The sequence below is a fragment of the Pseudophryne corroboree genome, chromosome 9, assembly GCF_028390025.1.
Source record: "Pseudophryne corroboree isolate aPseCor3 chromosome 9, aPseCor3.hap2, whole genome shotgun sequence".
NCBI classification, from domain to species: Eukaryota; Metazoa; Chordata; class Amphibia; order Anura; family Myobatrachidae; genus Pseudophryne; species Pseudophryne corroboree.
This window is the reverse complement of record NC_086452.1, coordinates 182,448,676-182,472,614: the sequence shown is the minus strand read 5'-3', so window position 1 is coordinate 182,472,614 and position 23,939 is coordinate 182,448,676. Positions and strand designations below refer to the sequence as shown.

General features: G+C 48.0%; 1 protein-coding gene across 2 annotated transcripts in view; it reads right to left on the bottom strand.

Moving 5' to 3' along the window:
- ITPA (inosine triphosphatase) overlaps positions 1-23,939 on the bottom strand; it is a 37,770-nt gene that overhangs the window by 7,220 nt on the left and 6,611 nt on the right. The window contains exons 5-7 of one of the 2 annotated variants that reach the window (XM_063939990.1): positions 5,132-5,163; positions 4,560-4,675; positions 1,788-1,864 (exon numbers count right to left, since the gene is read on the bottom strand). In XM_063939990.1, the coding sequence (XP_063796060.1) occupies positions 1,788-1,864; positions 4,560-4,675; positions 5,132-5,163 (225 nt within the window). The remainder of the gene's footprint in view (positions 1-1,787; positions 1,865-4,559; positions 4,676-5,131; positions 5,164-23,939) is intronic. The other variant, XM_063939991.1, reaches the window with a different exon arrangement.

Here is a 23,939-nt window from a genome sequence, read left to right as displayed (position 1 = left end):
AAGAAGCAGGACCTAGCTTCAGAGAGTAGGACTGCTTCTCTTCCCTCAGTCCCACGATGCAGGGAGTCTGTTGCCAGCAGAGCTCCCTGAAAATAAAAAACCTAACAAAATACTTTCTCTCAGCAAACTCAGGAGAGCTCACTGAAAAGCACACAGCTCGTCTGGGCACAGTATTAAACGGAGGTCTGGAGGAGGGGCATAGAGGGAGGAGCCAGTGCACACCAGAACCTAAATTCTTTCTTAAAGTGCCCATCTCTCCTGCGGAGCCCGTCTATCCCCATGGTCCTTACGGAGTCCCCAGCATCCACTAGGACGTTAGAGAAATATTTATTTTATCGATCTCTGTTTTTCCTTTTTTTTTTAAGGGGGGCACCAAACTCCAACTTGCCTCCAGGCGACTGAGATAAACGTACACCCCTGCTACGGATGATAGACCTGATGAAAGCAGCTGATCCTACACTGCACAAATGGACAATGAAATCCCACAGAGAAAGTGTAAAAAGTATATACAAGAATTTAGAGAACTCTAGTTAGGCCATGAAGGCAGTATGCGGTCTTGTGCTCATGCAACTTTGAGGGCCTGATTGAGATAGACGCTGCTGTGTCCACTCTGGTACCGGCGCGATAATATGAAAATGCTAGTTTTAGCCCACCCCTTGTGCGCTCTCATGTGCTGGAATGTGCAAGCTGTGGACACACATTTTCTGGTTGCAGACAGTTCAATATTGTCGCATCATCGCGTCCTGCATCGACATTTGCACCTGGCAATGGATAGTGCAGTGTCTGTCTGAACATGGCCTCTGCGCAAGTCACTATGCGTCTGAGTGCGCAGCCCGCTTGCAGTGACACGCATGCAACACTCCCATAACACACCCACAAGATGGAATTTTTTGCATTCCCTTCAGGTTACCACCCACACAGCGACCATTTCTTTGCCTCTAGAGCGTCGATACCAGCTCTCCCATACACAATAAACCCTTTGTGCGACACCTAGTGTAACGAATGCGCCCTAGGGTATTCTGAATTTTTAGAACAGTAGCAAATAACTGCTCATCTGTATGAACATCGGCCTTGCATGGACCTCTGAATCAGGCCTGTAATCTGGATGCTACATGTTTTCTAAGATAAAGATTAGATGCCCAAATAGGTCAAAAGAAATGAGTTCCCTGGGGTGTTATTTCCTCAGCGCTATAAGATGAAATTGTAAAACTCTCTATTCACTGTAAAGACCAAAAAAAAAAAAAAAAAGCCATTTGATGTTAAAACTTCTTTGCACATATCAATACTTATGTGGTACTAGTTACCAGCCTGTTAAAATTACGGAAAAACATAGCAGTAATGTTCGTGCCTGTGCACGTCTGAACATAGCAATGCTTGAATTGCTCTATCTGGCGCCATCTAGTGGCTGCCGGTGTGCAAAACATCCCAGTTAGTGTTATGTTAGCCTTTTGTTATATCTGCATGTCAGTGAAGAAGCATTTACAGAGAAAAATACTGTTTTTGAAGAGACGTCTCCTGTATAGAGGCTACATAGTAACACAGCGCCATAATGTGGCCATAGTGAGTACTACACAATGTAACTGTACACTAAGGGATATATTTACTAATGTGCAGGTTTCAAAAGTGGAGATATTGCCTATAGAAACATCAATCAGATTCTATTTAGCATTGGTCTAGCACCTTCTAGAAGATAATAGCTAAAATCTGATTGGTTGCTATGGGCAACATCTCCACTTTTGAAAACCTGCACGCACTTTAGTAAATATACTCCTAGCAATCTTACTTACGTCTGTTCAAAACCATCTGGCTGGAAACAGGGGTCCCATCCAAAGTCCCTGGGCCCTCGTGGAGATACTATTTGTCCCTGTAAGTGACAACACACATCCCATGACCATAAATAAGAACTACAATTTACAACCAATGAAGACCATTATTTTTTGGATGTTTAATTGTAACATGATTGATATGATGGGGCAGTAAGGATGGTGTAATGTGGTTAGCATTACTGCCTCACAGCACTGAGGTCATGGGTTCGATTCCCACCATGGCCCTAACTGTGTGGAGTTTGTATATTCTCCCCGTACTTGCGTGGGTTTCCTCCGGGTACTCCGGTTTCCTCCCACAATCCAAAAATATACTGGTAGGTTAATTGGCTTCCAACAAAAATGAACCCTAGCGTGAATGTGTCTGTGTGTACATGTGATAGGGAATATAGATTGTAAGCTCCACTGGGGCAGGGACTGATGTTAATGGGCAAATATTCTCTGTACAGCGCTGCGGAATATGTGTGCGCTATATAAATAACTGGTAATAAATAAATAAATAATGATGTAATGCATTTTACTTCAATTACATTTTGTGGTTTACAAAAGAACATAGCAAGTAATTACAAGTCTATGTCTATTGTTTTAGCTCCACTTGTTTCTGGGATCACACAAAAAAGGGGTTCGGTATGAGTATAGTATATTGACATCGGCATCCCAAGCTGTGGAATGCCGACAGGGGGCGAATGCAACTAAGCCCCTTGTGGGATCGCTGTCGTGGACACCCATAGAGGGGGAATCACCTACTTCGCCGGTATACTGGCGGTGGTATGGTGCCCTCGTCGGGATCCCGGCGTCTGTATTGTGACCGCCAGGATCACGAAGATCGGTATGCTAACCGCATACCCAAGAAAGGGTGTTTCCCAGGAAATGCAATGTTATATATTATAGCCCAAATGTCCACTGAAAGGCATGTTTCAAAAATCCCCCCATAATGAACCCACGCTATAATAATATGCCTTGCTTACTATATAGTCACATGCTATATATAAGACTATGGATTAAAAGATAGGAGTCCGGAAAGGTCATCTTTTAGCTACAGAGAAGTAATGGCAGTGAGTTAAAGTAAGTTAACAAAAAGTTTTCATAGAGAAGTTATTTAATTAACATGATGGTCCTCAGGATACGTCAGAGAAAGTGGTTACTACACACCCAGTAAACTGAAGTGTAAAAAAAGATTCATTTTACATTAGAAAAAGTGCTTTTTTATAAAGTACGTGCTCTTCTTCTAACTCCAGCGCCTAGAACTGCATCCCATCTATGGGGTAAATTTACTAAGATGGGAGTTCTATTTAAGATGGGATGTTGCCCATAGCAACCAATCAGCTTCTACTTCTCATTTATCTAGTACCTTCTAGAAGATAATACCTGGAATATGATTTTTTGCTATGGGCAACATCCCATCTTAAATAGAACTCACATCTTCGTAAATTTCCCCCTTTGTGTCACTTGTATCACCAGTACTTAGCAGTACAGAGTAAAATGCTAAAACAGCATTTGGAACAGTACACCTGCAGAATTTACTGCACAATAGGCACTTGGGAGATAATAGCAGATTTAACAGATAAATGCTTCGGTATCCGGGCTCTAGGTTGACCGTGGAAAGGTCGACAGTCATAAGATCGATATGTAAAAGGTTGACAGTGCTTATGGTCAACAGGTGCAAAATGTCGACAGGTTGGAATGGTCGACACAGCTTTTGGTGTTTTTTTTTAGCATTGTAATCAAGTTTTTCATACTTTACCAGCCACGTGGACTATGATTGGGAATAGTAACTTTGCCCAAAGCATGGCGGCCGAACGCGGTACACTAACTGGGCTTCCACATGCTTTGACATGAAAAAAAATATAAAAATGTTGTGTCGACCTTTTGGCTTGTCAACCTTTTCATGTGTTGACCTTTCGACCCTGCTGACTTTTCCTACTGTTGACCTTTTCATGTGTCGACCTTTTGACCCTGTAGACCTAATGCATGTCGACCATTAGTGGTCGACCTAATGACTGTAGACCTTTCCCATGTAAGTCTGCTGATCCATACCCAATGCTCCCACAGTACATACATACATGCGCTATAATCGCCAGTTCATGGTCCACATAACATTCCCTATGAGGGCTTGTGTACGCATTATACTAGATATCAATTATCCCAAATTCAAGAGATGGGTATGCTGTATGCACTATCAGCAGGGCCGTAACTAGGGTGGTGCGGCTGATGCCCCACACATAGCCCAATTCTCTTTCTGGTGCAGGGCACCAAAAAGTCTCTTTACGGCACTGACCATGGGCATGAAATAAGTGCCCATGAAACAATAACTTTATAGACAATTCATAACAATGTATACTGCAGAATATTATATTGCCTGTCCAGACCATTAAATAATTTGCAATACACAAAATGCTTTAATAAATGTTTTTTTTGTTTTTTGTTTTGTTTGAGGGGGAGAGTAGGGTTAATTTTCTTTAACTACCATGTGAAAAACAAACATAATAGACGGGTGGTCTTCACTTAGCCGGCGACCAGCATACCGGCGCCAGAATCCCGACCGCCGGCATACCGACACTTCTTCTCCCTCTTGGGGGTCCACGACACCCCTGGAGGGATAATAGATAGCGGAACGCGCCACCGTGCCCGCAAGTGGCTCAATTGCGCTCGCCCCGCTGTCGGTATGCCGGCGCTGCTATGCTGGTCGCCGGGAGCCCGACCACCGGCATACCCTACTACACCCATAATACATACCTGGGTTTTGCCTCTAAACAGAAGTACAGGGTCATCTGGGTGTCCAGTGCTATAAGCAAACGTGCAGAGAGCATATGCAGATTTATCTTCAAATCCTGCCAACATCTGATACAAGCCTGTACGTGGGATAAAACAGACGGTGTAAACCACTGAGGTCTTCAGTTTCCTACATTTCCAAATACACTTTCAGATTGGCAAAACTTGTGTTTCTCCACTTTGTGATAGTGCAAACTGCCCTTTCTTACATAGTATTCCTGAAAAAGGAGACCCCACCACTCCCTGCAGCTTTTGTCCTGTGCTATGACCTACATGGAGCGTGACCTAGCTGCATTTTAATAGTGGTGTACTCAGGTAAATGTTACTTATTTGCTTAAAGTGGACATTTCTAAAAGTAATGTTTTAAATGTGGATAAACATAATAATATTTAATAATCAACTAAATTCAAATATTTTCTTCAATAAAGTCAGTATGGTAATATTGTATGTGGTAATGACAAGAAACAGCATCTCAGTACATTGAATGTTATTCGTGTTAAGCGTTTAAAAAAAAGAAAATAAAAAACTAAGCATACCTTCCGGTTTTATTTTATCAAGAAACCATTTTCTGCAACAAAGAAGAAAAGGAAAAAATTAGCAGATTACAACATATTGGTTTACTCCCATAGTCAAATCACATTGGTTTTTACACAGTCAATAATATGCAGAAGATTTTGGTGATGGAACAGATGTTGATTAATCTCTCACTGTAATATGCATCATCCACAGGGGAGTTCAGTCAGATATAGCAAATGATGGAAGTGGAACCTCATTCCTTATACAAAATTGTACAAATGTACATTAGAAAAAATAAGAATTTACTCACCGGTAATTCTATTTCTCGTAGTCCGTAGTGGATGCTGGGACTCCGTAAGGACCATGGGGAATAGCGGCTCCGCAGGAGACTGGGCACAACTAAAAGAAAGCTTTAGACTACTGGTGTGCACTGGCTTCTCCCACTATGACCCTCCTCCAGACTTCAGTTAGGATACTGTGCCCGGAAGAGCTGACACAATAAGGAAGGATTTTGAATCCCGGGTAAGACTCATACCAGCCACACCAATCACACCGTATAACTCGTGATACAATACCCAGTTAACAGTATGATAACAACTGAGCCTCTCAACAGATGGCTCAACAATAACCCTTTAGTTAGGCAATAACTATATACAAGTATTGCAGACAATCCGCACTTGGGATGGGCGCCCAGCATCCACTACGGACTACGAGAAATAGAATTACCGGTGAGTAAATTCTTATTTTTTCTAACGTCCTAAGTGGATGTTGGGACTCCGTAAGGACCATGGGGATTATACCAAAGCTCCCAAACGGGCGGGAGAGTGCGGATGACTCTGCAGCACCGAATGGGCAAACTCTAAGTCCTCCTCAGCCAGGGTGTCAAACTTGTAGAATTTAGCAAATGTGTTTGACCCCGACCAAGTAGCTGCTCGGCAAAGTTGTAGAGCCGAGACCCCTCGGGCAGCCGCCCAAGAAGAGCCCACTTTCCTCGTGGAATGGGCTTTCACTGATTTAGGATGCGGCAGTCCAGCCGCAGAATGTGCAAGCTGAATCATACTACAGATCCAGCGAGCAATAGTCTGCTTTGAAGCAGGAGCACCCAACTTGTTGGGCGCATACAGGATAAATAGCGAGTCAGTCTTTCTGACTCCCGCAGTCCTGGAAACATAAATTTTCAGGGCCCTGAGTACGTCCAACAACTTGGAAGCCTCCAAGTCTTTAGTAGCCGCAGGCACCACGATAGGTTGGTTCAGATGAAAGGCTGATACCACCTTAGGGAGAAATTGGGGACGAGTCCTCAATTCTGCCCTATCCATATGGAAAATCAGATAAGGGCTTTTACATGACAAAGCCGCCAATTCTGATACACGCCTGGCCGAAGCCAAGGCCAACAACATGACCACTTTCCACGTGAGATACTTCAATTCCACGGTTTTAAGTGACTCAAACCAATGTGACTTTAGGAAATCCAACACCACGTTGAGATCCCAAGGTGCCACAGGAGGCACAAAAGGGGGCTGAATATGCAGCACTCCCTTAACAAATGTCTGAACTTCAGGTAGTGAAGCCAGTTCTTTCTGGAAGAAAATCGATAGAGCCGAAATCTGGACCTTAATGGAACCCAATTTTAGGCCCATAGTCACCCCTGACTGTAGGAAGTGCAGGAAACGGCCCAGCTGAAATTCCTCCGTTGGGGCCTTCCTGGCCTCACACCACGCAACATATTTTCGCCATATGCGGTGATAATGGTTTGCGGTTACTTCTTTCCTAGCTTTAATCAGCGTAGGAATGACTTCCTCCGGAATGCCCTTTTCCTTCAGGATCCGGTGTTCAACCGCCATGCCGTCAAACGCAGCCTCGGTAAGTCTTGGAACAGACAGGGCCCCTGCTGCAGCAGGTCCTGTCTGAGCGGCAGAGGCCATGGGTCCCCTGACATCATTTCTTGAAGTTCCGGGTACCAAGCTCTTCTTGGCCAATCCGGAACAATGAGTATAGTTCTTACTCCTCTTCTCCTTATTATCCTCAGTACCTTTGGTATGAGAGGAAGAGGAGGGAACACATAAACCGACCGGTACGCCCACGGTGTCACTAGAGCGTCCACAGCTATCGCCTGCGGGTCTCTCGACCTGGCGCAATATCTTTCTAGCTTTTTGTTTAGGCGGGACGCCATCATGTCCACCTGTGGCCTTTCCCAACGGTTTACAATCAGTTGGAAGACTTCTGGATGAAGTCCCCACTCTCCCGGGTGGAGGTCGTGCCTGCTGAGGAAGTCTGCTTCCCAGTTGTCCACTCCCGGTATGAACACTGCTGACAGTGCCAACACGTGATTTTCCGCCCATCGGAGAATCCTTGTGGCTTCTGCCATCGCCGTCCTGCTTCTCGTGCCGCCCTGTCGGTTTACATGGGCGACCGCCGTGATGTTGTCTGACTGGATCAGTACCGGCTGGTTTTGAAGCAGGGGTTTTGCCTGACTTAGGGTATTGTAAATGGCCCTTAGTTCCAGAATATTTATGTGTAGGGAAGTCTCCTGACTCGACCATAGTCCTTGGAAGTTTCTTCCCTGTGTGACTGCCCCCTAGCCTCGAAGGCTGGCATCCGTGGTCACCAGGACCCAGTCCTGTATGCCGAATCTGCGGCCCTCTTGAAGATGAGCACTCTGCAGCCACCACAGCAGAGACACCCTGGTCCTTGGCGACAGGGTTATCAGCCGATGCATCTGAAGATGCGATCCGGACCACTTGTCCAACAGGTCCCACTGAAAGGTTCCCGCATGGAACCTGCCGAATGGAATTGCTTCGTAGGAAGCTACCATCTTTCCCAGGATCCGCGTGCAGTGATGCACCGACACCTGTTTTGGTTTTAGGAGGCCTCCGACTAGAGATGACAGCTCCTTGGCCTTCTCCTCCGGGAGAAACACTTTTTTCTGTTCTGTGTCCAGAACCATCCCCAGGAACAGTAGACGTGTCGTAGGGACCAGCTGTGACTTTGGAATATTTAGAATCCAGCCGTGCTGTTGTAGCACCTCCCGAGATAGTGCTACCCCGACCAACAACTGCTCCCTGGACCTCGCCTTTATCAGGAGATCGTCCAAGTACGGGATAATTAAAACTCCCTTCTTTCGAAGGAGTATCATCATTTCGGCCATTACCTTGGTAAAGACCCTCGGAGCCGTGGATAGACCGAACGGCAACGTCTGGAATTGGTAATGACAATCCTGTACCACAAATCTGAGGTACTCCTGGTGAGGATGGTAAATGGGGACATGCAGGTAAGCATCCTTGATGTCCAGTGATACCATGTAATCCCCCTCGTCCAGGCTTGCAATAACCGCCCTGAGCGATTCCATCTTGAACTTTAAATTTTTTTTTTTTTTCATATATATGTGTTCAAGGATTTCAAATTTAAAATGGGTCTCACCGAACCGTCCGGTTTCGGCACCACAAACATTGTTGAATAGTAACCCCGTCCTTGTTGAAGTAGGGGCACCTTTACTATCACCTGCTGGGAATACAGCTTGTGAATTGCCTCTAACACTGCCTCCCTGCCTGAGGGAGTTGTTGGCAATGCAGATTTGAGGAAACGGCGGGGGGGGGGAGACGTCTCGAATTCCAGCTTGTACCCCTGAGATACTATTTGAAAGATCCAGGGATCCACCCGTGAGCAAGCCCACTGATCGCTGAAATTTTTGAGACGGGCCCCCACCATACCTGGCTCCGCCTGTGGAGCCCCAGCGTCATGGTGTGGACTTAGAGGAAGCGGGGGAGGACTTTTGCTCCTGTGAACTGGCTGTATGCTGCAGCTTTTTCCCTCTACCTCTGCCTCTGGGCAGAAAGGACGCACCTTTAACCCGCTTGCCCTTATTGGGCCGAAAGGACTGTACCTGATAATACGGTGCTTTCTTTGGCTGTGAGGGAACATGGGGTAAAAATGTAGACTTCCCAGCTGTTGCTGTGGAAACGAGGTCCGAGAGACCATCCCCGAACAACTCCTCACCCTTATAAGGCAAAACTTCCATGTGCCTTTTAGAATCTGCATCACCTGTCCACTGCCGAGTCCATAACCCTCTCCTGGCAGAAATGGACATTGCACTTATTTTGGATGCCAGCCGGCAAATATCCCTCTGTGCATCCCTCATGTATAAGAGTGCGTCTTTAATATGCTCTACGGTTAGCAATATAGTGTCCCTGTCTAGGGTATCAATATTTTCTGACAGGGAATCTGACCACGCAGCTGCAGCACTGCACATCCATGCTGACGCAATAGCTGGTCTCAGTATAACACCTGTGTGTGTATATATAGACTTCAGGATAGCCTCCTGCTTTCTATCAGCAGATTCCTTCAGGGCGGCCGTATCCGGAGACGGTAGTGCCACCTTCTTTGACAAGCGTGTGAGCGCTTTATCCACCCTAGTGGATGTTTCCCAACGTGACCTATCCTCTGGCGGGAAAGGGTACGCCATTAGTAACCTCTTAGAAATTACCATTTTCTTATCGGGGGAAGCCCACGCTTCTTCACACACTTCATTTAATTCCTCAGATGGAGGAAAAACAACTGGTAGTTTTTCTCTCCAAACATAATACCCTTTTTTGTGGTACTCGGGGTAACATCAGAAATATGCAACACATTTTTCATTGCCTCAATCATATACCGTGTGGCCCTATTGGAAGATACATTAGTCTCATCGTCGTCGACACTGGAGTCAGTATCCGTGTCGACATCTGTGTCTGCCATCTGAGGTAGCGGGCGTTTTAGAGCCCCTGATGGCTTTTGAGACGCCTGGGCAGGCACAGGCTGAGAAGCCGGCTGTCCCACATTTGGTATGTCGTCAAACCTTTTATGCAAGGAGTCGACACTGTCACGTAATTCCTTCCACAGAACCATCCACTCAGGTGTCGACCCCGCAGGGGGTGACATCACATTTACCGGCATTTGCTCCGCCTCCACATAAGCCTCCTCATCAAACATGTCGACACAGCCGTACCGACACACCGCATACACACAGGGAATGCTCTGACAGAGGACAGGACCCCACAAAGCCCTTTGTGGAGACAGAGAGAGAGTATGCCAGCACACACCAGAGCGCTATATAACACAGGGATCCCACTATAATGAGTGTTTTTCCCTTATAGCTGCTTATATTTATATATATATACTGCGCCTAAATTTAGTGCCCCCCCTCTCTTTTTTACCCTTATGTAGCTTGTTACAATGCAGGGGAGAGCCAGGGAGTGTCCTTCCAGCGGAGCTGTGAGGGAAAAATGGCGCCAGTGTGCTGAGGGAGATAGCCCCGCCCCTTTTCCGGCGGACTTCTCCCGCTTTTTCTGGAATTCTGGCAGGGGTATATTTACACCTATATAGCCTTCCTGACTATATATGGTGTAGATTTGCCAGCCAAGGTGTCTTATATTGCCCTCAGGGCCCCCCCCCCCCCCCAGCGCCCTGCACCCATCAGTGACCGGAGTGTGAGGTGTGCATGAGGAGCAATGGCGCACAGCTGCAGTGCTGTGCGCTACCTTGTTGAAGACTGAAGTCTTCTGCCGCTGATTTTCCGGAACACTTCTTGCTTCTGGCTCTGTAAGGGGGCCGGCGGCGCGGCTCCGTGAACGAACACCAAGGTCGGGTCCTGCGGTCGATCCCTCTGGAGCTAATGGTGTCCAGTAGCCTAAGAAGCCCAAACTACCACCAGTTAGGTAGGTTCGCTTCTTCTCCCCTTAGTCCAGCGATTTTCAACCGCTGTGCCGCGGCACACTAGTGTGCCGCGAGCGGTCTCTAGGTGTGCCGCCGGCAGCCAGATATGCTCCCCACCGCTGCCCGCCAGAGAGATCCGTTGCCGCCCGCCAGCCAGAGACCCGCCGCCAGCCGGAATCAATAGCCGGCTCGGACAGCGCTGTGCAGTGTGCACTTCCGCGTGTGTGACTCATAGGTCACGCACGCTACGTCTCATTCCTGCCTGGAGTGCCCTCCCGCCCGCCCACTGGCCACTCTACGTCCCATTCCTGCCTGGAGTGTACGTCCGTCCATCCACTGGCCATTCCACGTCGCATTCCTGCCTGGAGTGTCCGTCCGTCCACTGGCCACTGCTGCTCCTCCATCCATGCTGTCATCTCAGCGTTACAGATGCAGGTTTTATATTTAAAATAAAAAATGTATTTATGTAAGCAATGTTTGGAATCACTGTGGGGGGGGGGGATGTGGGTGGCAGCAATTAATATTGGGGGCAGTGGGTGGAATTATTATGGGGGGCAATGGGGTGGAATTACTGGGGGGGCAATGGGGTGGAATTACTGGGGGGGCAGTGTGTGGAATTACTGGGGGGGCAATGGGGTGGAATTACTGGGGGGGCAATGGGGTGGAATTACTGGGGGGGCAGTGTGTGGAATTACTGGGGGGGCAATGGGGTGGAATTACTGGGGGGGCAGTGTGTGGAATTACTGGGGGGAAAGTGTATGGCATTATTAAGGATTAGATATGTTTTACCGACAAACGTGATGTTGGCTGTCAGTATACCGATCGCGGCATCCCGTCAGTTTAATTACTGTGGGGGCCAATGTGGTTTTTTTTTCCCGTGGCGCACTGATGGTGTGCCTTGGCAATTTTAAACTCTTATCGGTGTGCCGCGAATTGAAAAAGGTTGAAAATCACTGCCTTAGTCCCTCGCTGCAGTGAGTCTGTTGCCAGCAGATCTCACTGTAAAATAAAAAACCTAAAATATACTTTCTTTCTAGGAGCTCAGGAGAGCCCCTAGTGTGCATCCAGCTCAGCCGGGCACAAGATTCTAACTGAAGTCTGGAGGAGGGTCATAGTGGGAGGAGCCAGTGCACACCAGTAGTCTAAAGCTTTCTTTTAGTTGTGCCCAGTCTCCTGCGGAGCCGCTATTCCCCATGGTCCTTACGGAGTCCCAGCATCCACTTAGGACGTTAGAGAAACACAAATTGTACAGACTGGCAGGAGGCTGAGCCTGTCAGAACTCTGAGTAGCCAAGCCAGAAACTACAAGATGGCTGCCGTCAGCCCGAGTCAGCAGCACTGCAGCCAGGGACATGCAAGGACAGCAATCTGTACTAGTTCCCCCAGTACAAGCTGCACAGTACTATGCAGCATGCAGGGAAAACAAAACTTATTATGTGCCCCATTACCTGTGTGCATCTGACCCATCATTAGCGTGTGTGCTTCACTCTGACCCAACATTAGCCATGTTTGCCTTTCTCTGACCCCCTAGTAGCCATGTGTGCCTCCTTCTACCCATCTCTTACTGCGACTCCACCTCCATCCCCAACTGTACCTTTGCCCCCTACCCAAGGCTGGTAGCGGATGATCAATAGCAGCATGAGTGAACAGACACAAGACTGTGTTTCACGATAAATAACTGAACATAAAGTTGGCAGGTAAGTACAATTTTCTCTCTCTCAAAGCATTATTGGCCTCTGCAAAAAATGATTTTATGTGGATTCTGCTTTTTCAGTGTTTTTTTTTTTTTAGGTGGATCTGGGTTTGTTTGATGCATTTTATGTAGATCCAATTTTTTTTTTACATGGATTCTGTTTTTTCAATGTATTTCATGAGGATCCAGCTTGTCATATTATTTATATATATATATATATATATATATATATATTATTTTTTACATATGTGTGTGTGTGTGTACACGTATGTATGTGGTTTTCTGTGGGTGTGAATTTACAGCAGTTTTCTTTCCTATATTTGTTTAGTTTAATTTATTATATGATAGATTGTCAAATTATAATAACCCCCATAGCCCAAACTTTGAGAATTTAAAAAAGATAATTATTTTACACACCAACTGATGCTCCAACCCAGCTGTAGCTCTACCCACATTACCCACAGCTCCACCAGCGGCCGCTGGATGGTACCGTATATACTCGAGTATAAGTCGACCCGAATATAAGCCGAGGCACCTAATTCTACCACAAAAACCTGGGAAAACTTATTGACTCGAGTATAAGCCTAGGGTGGGAAATGCAGCTCTAGCCGTACACAGCCCTCAGTGCCAGATATGCCCTCATAGTGCCAGATATGCCCCCACAGTGCTGCCAGATATGCCCCCACAGTGCTGCCAGATATGCCCCCACAGTGCTGCCAGTTATGCCCCCACAGTGCTGCCAGATATGCCCCCACAGTGCTGCCAGATATGCCCCCACAGTGCTGCCAGATATGCCCCCACAGTGCTGCCAGATATGCCCCCACAGTGCTGCCAGTGCTGCCAGATATGCCCCCACAGTGCTGCCAGATATGCCCCCACAGTGCTGCCAGATATGCCCCCACAGTGCTGCCAGTTATGCCCCCACAGTGCTGCCAGATATTCCCCCACAGTGCTGCCAGATATGCCCCCACAGTGCTGCCAGATACGCCCCCACAGTGCTGCCAGATACGCCCCCTCATGATGCCAGATACGTTCCCTCCCCAAGTGCCAGGTATGCCCCACAGTGTTGTTACTTACCCCTCCGTCGATCCCGCGCTGTCTTCTGGAGGGACACGAAGCGCACAGCACGCGCCTCTCCTGTGTCCCTCCTGCATCTTCGGCGGCCGCGGCAGGTCTATTAAAGGAAGTGCCGGTTCGTGATCAGAGGTCACGAACGGGTACTTCCTGTAATAGAACCGCCGCTGCTGCCGCCGGAGATGCAGGAGGGACACAGGAGAGCCGCGCGCTGTGCGCTCCGTGTCCCTCCTTCACACTGCTCTGCCTCTGCCTGTCACTGACTCGAGTATAAGCCAAGGTGGCTTTTTCAGCACAAAAAATAAGAATTTACTTACCGATAATTCTATTTCTCGGAGTCTGTAGTGGATGCTGGGGTTCCTGAAAGGACCATGGGGAATAGCGGCTCCGCAGGAGACAGGGCACAAAAAGTAAAGCTTTTCCAGATCAGGTGGTGTGCACTGGCTCCTCCCCCTATGACCCTCCTCCAGACTCCAGTTAGGTACTGTGCCCGGACGAGCGTACACAATAAGGGAGGATTTTGAATCCCGGGTAAGACTCATACCAGCCACACCAATCACACCGTACAACTTGTGATCTAAACCCAGTTAACAGTATGATAACAGAGGAGCCTCTGAAAGATGGCTCCCTAAACAATAACCCGAATTAGTTAACAATAACTATGTACAAGTATTGCAGATAATCCGCACTTGGGATGGGCGCCCAGCATCCACTACGGACTCCGAGAAATAGAATTATCGGTAAGTAAATTCTTATTTTCTCTATCGTCCTAGTGGATGCTGGGGTTCCTGAAAGGACCATGGGGATTATACCAAAGCTCCCAAACGGGCGGGAGAGTGCGGATGACTCTGCAGCACCGAATGAGAGAACTCCAGGTCCTCTTTTGCCAGGGTATCAAATTTGTAGAATTTTACAAACGTGTTCTCCCCTGACCACGTAGCTGCTCGGCAGAGTTGTAATGCCGAGACCCCTCGGGCAGCCGCCCAAGATGAGCCCACCTTCCTTGTGGAATGGGCCTTAACAGATTTAGGCTGTGGCAGGCCTGCCACAGAATGTGCAAGTTGAATTGTGTTACAAATCCAACGAGCAATCGACTGCTTAGAAGCAGGCGCACCCAACTTGTTGGGTGCATACAGTATAAACAGCGAGTCAGATTTTCTGACTCCAGCCGTCCTTGAAATGTATATTTTTAAAGCTCTGACAACGTCCAACAACTTGGAGTCCTCCAAGTCGCTTGTAGCCGCAGGCACTACAATAGGCTGGTTCAGGTGAAACGCTGATACCACCTTAGGGAGAAAATGCGGACGCGTCCGCAGCTCTGCCCTATCCGAATGGAAAATTAAATAAGGGCTTTTATAAGATAAAGCCGCCAGTTCAGATACTCTCCTGGCGGAAGCCAGGGCCAGTAACATAGTCACTTTCCATGTGAGATATTTCAAATCCACATTTTTTAGTGGTTCAAACCAATGGGATTTGAGGAAATCTAAAACTACATTTAGATCCCACGGTGCCACCGGAGGCACCACAGGAGGCTGTATATGCAGTACTCCTTTGACAAAAGTCTGGACCTCAGGGACTGAGGCCAATTCTTTTTGGAAGAATATTGACAGGGCCGAAATTTGAACCTTAATAGATCCCAATTTGAGACCCATAGACAATCCTGATTGCAGGAAATGTAGGAAACGACCCAGTTGAAATTCCTCCGTCGGAGCACTCCGATCCTCGCACCACGCAACATATTTCCGCCAAATGCGGTGATAATGCTTCGCGGTGACTTCCTTTCTTGCCTTAATCAAGGTAGGAATGACTTCTTCTGGAATGCCTTTTCCTTTTAGGATCTGGCGTTCAACCGCCATGCCGTCAAACGCAGCCGCGGTAAGTCTTGAAAGAGGCAGGGACCCTGTTGAAGCAGGTCCCTTCTCAGAGGTAGAGGCCACGGATCGTCCGTGACCATCTCTTGAAGTTCCGGGTACCAAGACCTTCTTGGCCAATCCGGAGCCACTAGTATCGTTCTTACTCCGCTTTGCCGTATGATTCTCAATACCTTTGGTATGAGAGGCAGAGGAGGAAACACATACACCGACTGGTACACCCAAGGTGTTACCAGCGCGTCCACAGCTATTGCCTGCGGATCTCTTGACCTGGCGCAATACCTGTCCAGTTTTTTGTTGAGGCGAGACGCCATCATGTCCACCATTGGTCTTTCCCAACGGTTTATTAGCATGTGGAAAACTTCTGGATGAAGTCCCCACTCTCCCGGGTGAAGATCGTGTCTGCTGAGGAAGTCTGCTTCCCAGTTGTCCACGCCCGGGATGAACACTGCTGACAGTGCTATCACGTGATTCTCCGCCCAGCGAAGGATCCTGGCAGCTTCTGCCATTGCACTCCTGCTTCTTGTGCCGCCCTGTCTGTTTACATGGGCGACTGCCGTGATGTTGTCCGACTGGATCAACACCGGTCTTCCTTGAAGCAGAGGTTCCGCCTGGCTTAGAGCATTGTAGATTGCTCTTAGTTCCAGAATGTTTATGTGAAGAGACTTTTCCAGGCTCGACCACACTCCCTGGAAGTTTCTTCCTTGTGTGACTGCTCCCCAGCCTCTCAGGCTGGCGTCCGTGGTCACCAGGATCCAATCCTGTATGCCGAATCTGCGGCCCTCCAATAGATGAGCCCTCTGCAACCACCACAGAAGAGATACCCTTGTCCTTGGAGACAGGGTTATCCGCAGGTGCATCTGAAGATGCGACCCTGACCATTTGTCCAACAGATCCCTTTGGAAAATTCTTGCATGGAATCTGCCGAATGGAATTGCTTCGTAAGAAGCCACCATTTTTCCCAGGACTCTTGTGCATTGATGCACAGACACCTTTCCTGGTTTTAGGAGGTTCCTGACCAGGTCGGATAACTCCTTGGCTTTTTCCTCGGGAAGAAAAACCTTTTTCTGAAGGAACAGCAGACGAGTTGTCGGCATTAATTGGGATTTTGGAATATTCAGAATCCATCCGTGCTGCTTTAGCACATCTTGAGATAGTGCTAATCCCATCTCTAGCTGTTCTCTGGACCTTGCCCTTATTAGGAGATCGTCCAAGTATGGGATAATTAATACGCCTTTTCTTCGAAGAAGAATCATCATCTCGGCCATTACCTTTGTAAAGACCCGAGGTGCCGTGGACAAACCAAACGGCAGCGTCTGAAACTGATAGTGACAGTTTTGTACAACGAACCTGAGGTACCCCTGGTGTGAGGGGTAAATTGGAACGTGGAGATACGCATCCTTGATGTCCAAGGATACCATAAAGTCCCCTTCTTCCAGGTTCGCTATCACTGCTCTGAGTGACTCCATCTTGAACTTGAACTTCTTTATGTACAGGTTCAAGGACTTCAGATTTAGAATAGGCCTTACCGAGCCATCCGGCTTCGGTACCACAAATAGAGTGGAATAATACCCCTTCCCTTGTTGTAGAAGAGGTACCTTGACTATCACCTGCTGAGAGTACAGCTTGTGAATGGCTTCCAAAACCGTCTCCCTTTCGGAGGGGGACGTTGGTAAAGCAGACTTCAGGAAACGGCGAGGTGGATCTGTCTCTAATTCCAACCTGTACCCCTGAGATATTATCTGCAGGATCCAGGGATCTACCTGCGAGTGAGCCCACTGCGCGCTGTAATTTTTGAGACGACCGCCCACCGTCCCCGAGTCCGCTTGAGAAGCCCCAGCGTCATGCTGAGGCTTTTGTAGAAACCGGGGAGGGCTTCTGTTCCTGGGAAGGAGCTGCCTGTTGCTGTCTCTTCCCTCGACCTCTGCCTCGTGGCAGATATGAATAGCCCTTTGCTCTCTTATTTTTAAAGGAACGAAAGGGCTGCGGTTGAAAAGTCGGTGCCTTTTTCTGTTGGGGAGTGACTTGAGGTAGAAAGGTGGATTTCCCGGCTGTAGCCGTGGCCACCAAATCTGATAGACCGACTCCAAATAACTCCTCCCCTTTATACGGCAAAACTTCCATATGCCGTTTTGAATCCGCATCGCCTGTCCACTGTCGCGTCCATAAAGCTCTTCTGGCCGAAAATAAGAATTTACTTACCGATAATTCTATTTCTCGGAGTCCGTAGTGGATGCTGGGGTTCCTGAAAAGACCATGGGGGATAGCGGCTCCGCAGGAGACAGGGCACAAAAAGTAAAGCTTTAGGATCAGGTGGTGTGCACTGGCTCCTCCCCCTATGACCCTCCTCCAAGCCAGTTAGGTACTGTGCCCGGACGAGCGTACACAATAAGGGAGGAATTTTGAATCCCGGGTAAGACTCATACCAGCCACACCAATCACACCGTACAACTTGTGATCTAAACCCAGTTAACAGTATGATAACAGCGGAGCCTCTGAAAAGATGGCTCACAACAATAATAACCCGATTTTTGTAACTATGTACAAGTATTGCAGATAATCCGCACTTGGGATGGGCGCCCAGCATCCACTACGGACTCCGAGAAATAGAATTATCGGTAAGTAAATTCTTATTTTCTCTATCGTCCTAGTGGATGCTGGGGTTCCTGAAAAGACCATGGGGATTATACCAAAGCTCCCAAACGGGCGGGAGAGTGCGGATGACTCTGCAGCACCGAATGAGAGAACTCCAGGTCCTCTTTTGCCAGGATATCAAATTTGTAGAATTTTACAAACGTGTTCTCCCCTGACCACGTAGCTGCTCGGCAGAGTTGTAATGCCGAGACCTCTCGGGCAGCCGCCCAAGATGAGCCCACCTTCCTTGTGGAATGGGCCTTAACCGATTTAGACTGTGGCAGGCCTGCCTCAGAATGTGCAAGTTGAATTGTGTTACAAATCCAACGAGCAATCGACTGCTTAGAAGCAGGCGCACCCAACTTGTTGGGTGCATACAGTATAAACAGCGAGTCAGATTTTCTGACTCCAGCTGTCCTGGAACATATTTTCAGGGCCCTGACAACTTCTAGCAACTTGGAGTCCTCCAAGTCCCTAGTAGGTGCAAGGCACCACAATAAGCTGGTTCAGGTGAAACACTGACACCACCTTAGGGAGAGAACTGGGGACGAGTCCGCAGCTCTGCCCTGTCCGAATGGACAAACAGATATGGGCTTTTTTGAGAAAAAACCACCAATTTGACACTCGCCTGGTCCAGGCCAGGGCCAAGAGCATGGTCACTTTTTATGTGAGATGCTTCAAATCCACATATTTGACTGGTTTTAAACCAATGTGATTTGAGGAATCCCAGAACTACGTTGAGATCCCACAGTGCCACTGGAGGCACAAAAAAGGGGTTTGTATATGCAATACTCCCTTGACAAACTTCTGGACTTCAGGAACTGAAGCCAATTCTTTCTGGAAGAAAATTTACAGGGCCGAATTTGAACCTTAATGGACCCCAATTTGAGGCCCATAGACACTCCTGTTTGCAGGAAATGCAGGAAACGACCGAGTTGAAATTTCTTTGTGGGGCCTTCCTGGCCTCACACCACGCAACATATTTTCGCCACACGTGGTGATAATGTTGTGCGGTCACCTCCTTTCTGGCTTTGACCAGGGTAGGAATGACCTCTTCCGGAATGCCTTTTTTTCCTTAGGATCCGGCTTTCCATCGCCATGCCGACAACGCAGCTGCGGTAAGTCTTGGAACAGACATGGTACTTGCTGAAGCAAGTCCCTTCTTAGCGGCAGAGGCCATAAGACCTCTGTAAGCATCTCTTGAAGTTCCGGGTACCAAGTCCTTCTTGGCCAATCCGGAGCCATGAGTATAGTTCTTACTCCTCTACGTCTTATAATTCTCAGCACCTTAGGTATGAGAAGCAGAGGAGGGAACACATACACCGACTGGTACACCCACGGTGTTACCAGAACGTCCACATCTATTGTCTGAGGGTCTCTTGACCTGGCGCAATACCTGTCCCGTTTTTTGTTCAGACGGGACGCCATCATGTCCACCTTTGGTATTTCCCAACGGTTTACAATCATGTGGAAAAAACTTCTCAATGAAGTTTCCACTCTCCCGGGTGGAGGTCGTGCTGAGGAAGTCTGCTTCCCAGTTTCCATTCCCGGGATGAAAAACTGCTGACAGTGTTATCACATGATTTTCCGCCCAGCGAAAAGTCCTTGCAGTTTCTGCCATTGCCCTCCTGCTTCTTGTGTCGCCCTGTCTGTTTACGTGGGCGACTGCCGTGATGTTTTTCCCACTGGATCAATACCGGCTGACCTTAAAGCAGAGGTCTTGCTAAGCTTAGAGCATTATAACTTTACCCTTAGCTCCAGTATATTTATGTGGAGAAAAGTCTCCATACTTGATCACACTCCCTGGAAATTTTTCCCTTGTGTGACTGCTCCCCAGCCTCTCAGGCTGGGCTCCGTGGTTACCAGCATCCAATCCTGAATGCCGAATCTGCGGCCCTCTAGAAGATGAGCACTCTATAACCACCACAGGAGAGACACCCTTGTCCTTGGATATTGGGTTATCCTCTGATGCATCTGAAGATGCGATCCGGACCATTTGTCCAGCAGATCCCACTGAAAAGTTCTTACGTGAAATCTGCCGAATGGAATTGCTTCGTAGGAAGCCACCATTTTTACCAGGACCCTTGTGCAATGATGCACTGTTTTTAGGAGGTTCCTGACTTGCTCGGATAACTCCCTGGCTTTCTCTTCCGGGAGAAACACCTTTTTCTGGACTGTGTCCAGAATCATCCCTAGGCACAGCAGACGTGTCGTCGGGATCAGCTGCGATTTTGGAATATTTAGAATCCACCCGTGCTGATTGTAGCAGTATCCGAGATAGTGCTACTCCGACCTCCAACTGTTCCCTGGACTATGCCCCTATCAGGAGATCGTCCAAGTAAGGGATAATTAAGACGCCTTTTCTTCGAAGAAGAATCATCAATTCGGCCATTACCTTGGTAAAGACCCCGGGGTGCCGTGGACAATCCAAACGGCAGCGTCTGAAACTGATAGTGACAGTTCTGCACCACGAACCTGAGGTACCCTTAGTGAGAAGGGCAAATTTGGGACATAGAGGTAAGCATCCCTGATGTCCCGGGACACTATATAGTCCCCTTCTTCCTGGTTCGTTATCACTGCTCTGAGTGACTTCATCTTAATTTGAACCTTTGTAAGTGTTCAAAAAAATTTTTTTAGAATAAGTCTCACCTAGCCTTCTGGCTTCAGTACCACAATATAGTGTGGAATAATACCCCTTTTCTGTAGTAGGAGGGGTAATTTAATTATCACCTGCTGGGAATACAGCTTGTGAATTTTTTCCCATACTACCTCCTTGTCGGAGGGAGACTTGGTAAAGCAGACTTCAGGAGCCTGCGAAGGGGAAACGTCTCGACATTCCCATCTGTACCCCCGGGATACTACTTGTAGGATCCAGGGGTCCTGTACGGTCTCAGCGCCATGCTGGGAACTTGTCAGACGCGGTGGAACGCTTCTGTTCCTGGGAATGGGCTGCCTGCTGCAGTCTTCTTCCCTTTCCTCTATCCCTGGGCAGATATGATCTTATAGGGACGAGAGGACTGAGGCTGAAAAGACGGTGTCTTTTTCTGCAGAGATGTGACTTAGGGTAAAAAACGGTGGATTTTCCAGCAGTTGCCGTGACCACCAGGTCCGATGGACCGACCCCAAACAAGTCCTCTTCCTTTATACGGCCATACTGTGCCGTTTGGAATCTGCATCACCTGACCACTGTCGTGTCCATAACATCTTCTGGCAGTTATGGACATCGCGTTTATTCATGATGCCAGAGTGCAAATATCCCTCTGTGCATCTCGCATATATAGAAATGCTCTATAGTCAATAAAATACTGTCCCTGTCAAGGGTATCAATATTTTTAGTCAGGGAATCCGACCAAGCCACCCTAGCTCTGCACATCCAGGCTGAGGCGATCGCTGGCCGCAGTATAACACCAGTATGTGTGTATATACTTTTTATTATATTTTCCAGCCTTGTCAGCTGGTCCTTGAGGACGGCCCTATCTATAGACGGTACCGCCACTTGTTTTGATAAGCGTGTGAGCGCCTTATCCACCTTAAGGGGTGTTTCCCAACGCGCCCTAACTTCTGGCGGGAAAGGGTATACCGCCCATAATTTTCTATCGGGGGGAACCCACGCATCATCACACACTTTATTTAATTTATCTGATTCAGGAAAAACTATGGTAGTTTTTTCACATCCCACATAATACCCTCTTTTGTGGTACTTGTAGTATCAGAAATACGTAACACCTCCTTCATTGCCTTTAACGTGTGGCCCTAATAAGGAATACGTTTGTTTATTCACCGTCGACACTGGATTCAGTGTCCCTGTCTGTGTCTGTGTCGACCGACTAAAGTAAACGGGCGTTTTAAAACCCTTGACGGTGTTTTTGAGACGTCTGGACCGTACTAATTGTTTGTCGGCCGTCTCATGTCGTCAACCGACCTTGCAGCGTGTTGACATTATCACGTAATTTCCTAAATAAGCCATCCATTCCGGTGTCGACTCCCTAGAGAGTGACATCACCATTACAGGCAATTGCTCCGCCTCCTCACCAACATCGTCCTCCTACCTGTCGACACACACGTACCGACACACAGCACACACACAGGGAATGCTCTGATAGAGGACAGGACCCACTAGCCCTTTGGAGAGACAGAGGGAGAGTTTGCCAGCACACACCAAAAACGCTATAATTATATAGGGACAACCTTATATAAGTGTTTTCCCTTATAGCATCTTAATATATATATATAAGCATATCGCCAAATTAGTGCCCCCCCTCTCTGTTTTAACCCTGTTTCTGTAGTGCAGTGCAGGGGAGAGCCTGGGAGCCTTCCCTCCAGCCTTTCTGTGAGGGAAAATGGCGCTGTGTGCTGAGGAGATAGGCCCCGCCCCTTTTTCGGCGGCCTCGTCTCCCGCTCTTAACGGATTCTGGCAGGGGTTAAATATCTCCATATAGCCTCCGGAGGCTATATGTGAGGTATTTTTAGCCAAAATAGGTATTCATTTGCCTCCCAGGGCGCCCCCCTCCCAGCGCCCTGCACCCTCAGTGACTGCCGTGTGAAGTGTGCTGAGAGGAAAATGGCGCACAGCTGCAGTGCTGTGCGCTACCTTTAGAAGACTGAGGAGTCTTCTGCCGCCGATTCTGGACCTCTTCTTACTTCAGCATCTGCAAGGGGGCCGGCGGCAAGGCTCCGGTGACCATCCAGGCTGTACCTGTGATCGTCCCTCTGGAGCTGATGTCCAGTAGCCAAGAAGCCAATCCATCCTGCACGCAGGTGAGTTCACTTCTTCTCCCCTAAGTCCCTCGTTGCAGTGATCCTGTTGCCAGCAGGACTCACTGTAAAATAAAAAACCTAAGCTAAACTTTCCTAAGCAGCTCTTTAGGAGAGCCACCTAGATTGCACCCTTCTCGGCCGGGCACAAAAATCTAACTGGCTTGGAGGAGGGTCATAGGGGGAGGAGCCAGTGCACACCACCTGATCCTAAAGCTTTACTTTTTGTGCCCTGTCTCCTGCGGAGCCGCTATCCCCCATGGTCTTTTCAGGAACCCCAGCATCCACTAGGACGATAGAGAAATGGACATAGCACTTACCCGTGATGCCAGTGTGCAGATATCCCTCTGTGCATCACGCATATAAAGAAATGCATCCTTTATTTGTTCTAACGACAGTAAAATATTGTCCCTGTCCAGGGTATCAATATTTTCAATCAGGGACTCTGACCAAACTACCCCAGCACTGCACATCCAGGCAGTCGCTATAGCTGGTCGTAGTATAACACCTGCATGTGTGTATATACTTTTTTGGATATTTTCCATCCTCCTATCTGATGGATCTTTAAGTGCGGCCGTCTCAGGAGAGGGTAACGCCACTTGTTTAGATAAGCGTGTTAGCGCCTTGTCCACCCTAGGAGGTGTTTCCCAGCGCTCCCTAACCTCTGGCGGGAAAGGGTATAATGCCAATAATTTCTTTGAAATTATCAGCTTTTTATCAGGGGCAACCCACGCTTCATCACACACGTCATTTAATTCTTCTGATTCAGGAAAAACTATAGGTAGTTTTTTCACACCCCACATAATACCCTGTTTAGTGGTACCTGTAGTATCAGCTAAATGTAACGCCTCCTTCATTGCCAAAATCATATAACGTGTGGCCCTACTGGAAAATACGGTTGATTCGTCACCGTCACCACTGGAATCAGTGCCTGTGTCTGGGTCTGTGTCGACCGACTGAGGCAAAGGGCGTTTCACAGCCCCTGACGGTGTTTGAGGCGCCTGGACAGGCACTAATTGATTGTCCGGCCGCCTCATGTCATCAAACGACTGCTTAAGCGAGTTGACGCTATCCCGTAATTCCACAAATAAAGGCATCCATTCTGGTGTCG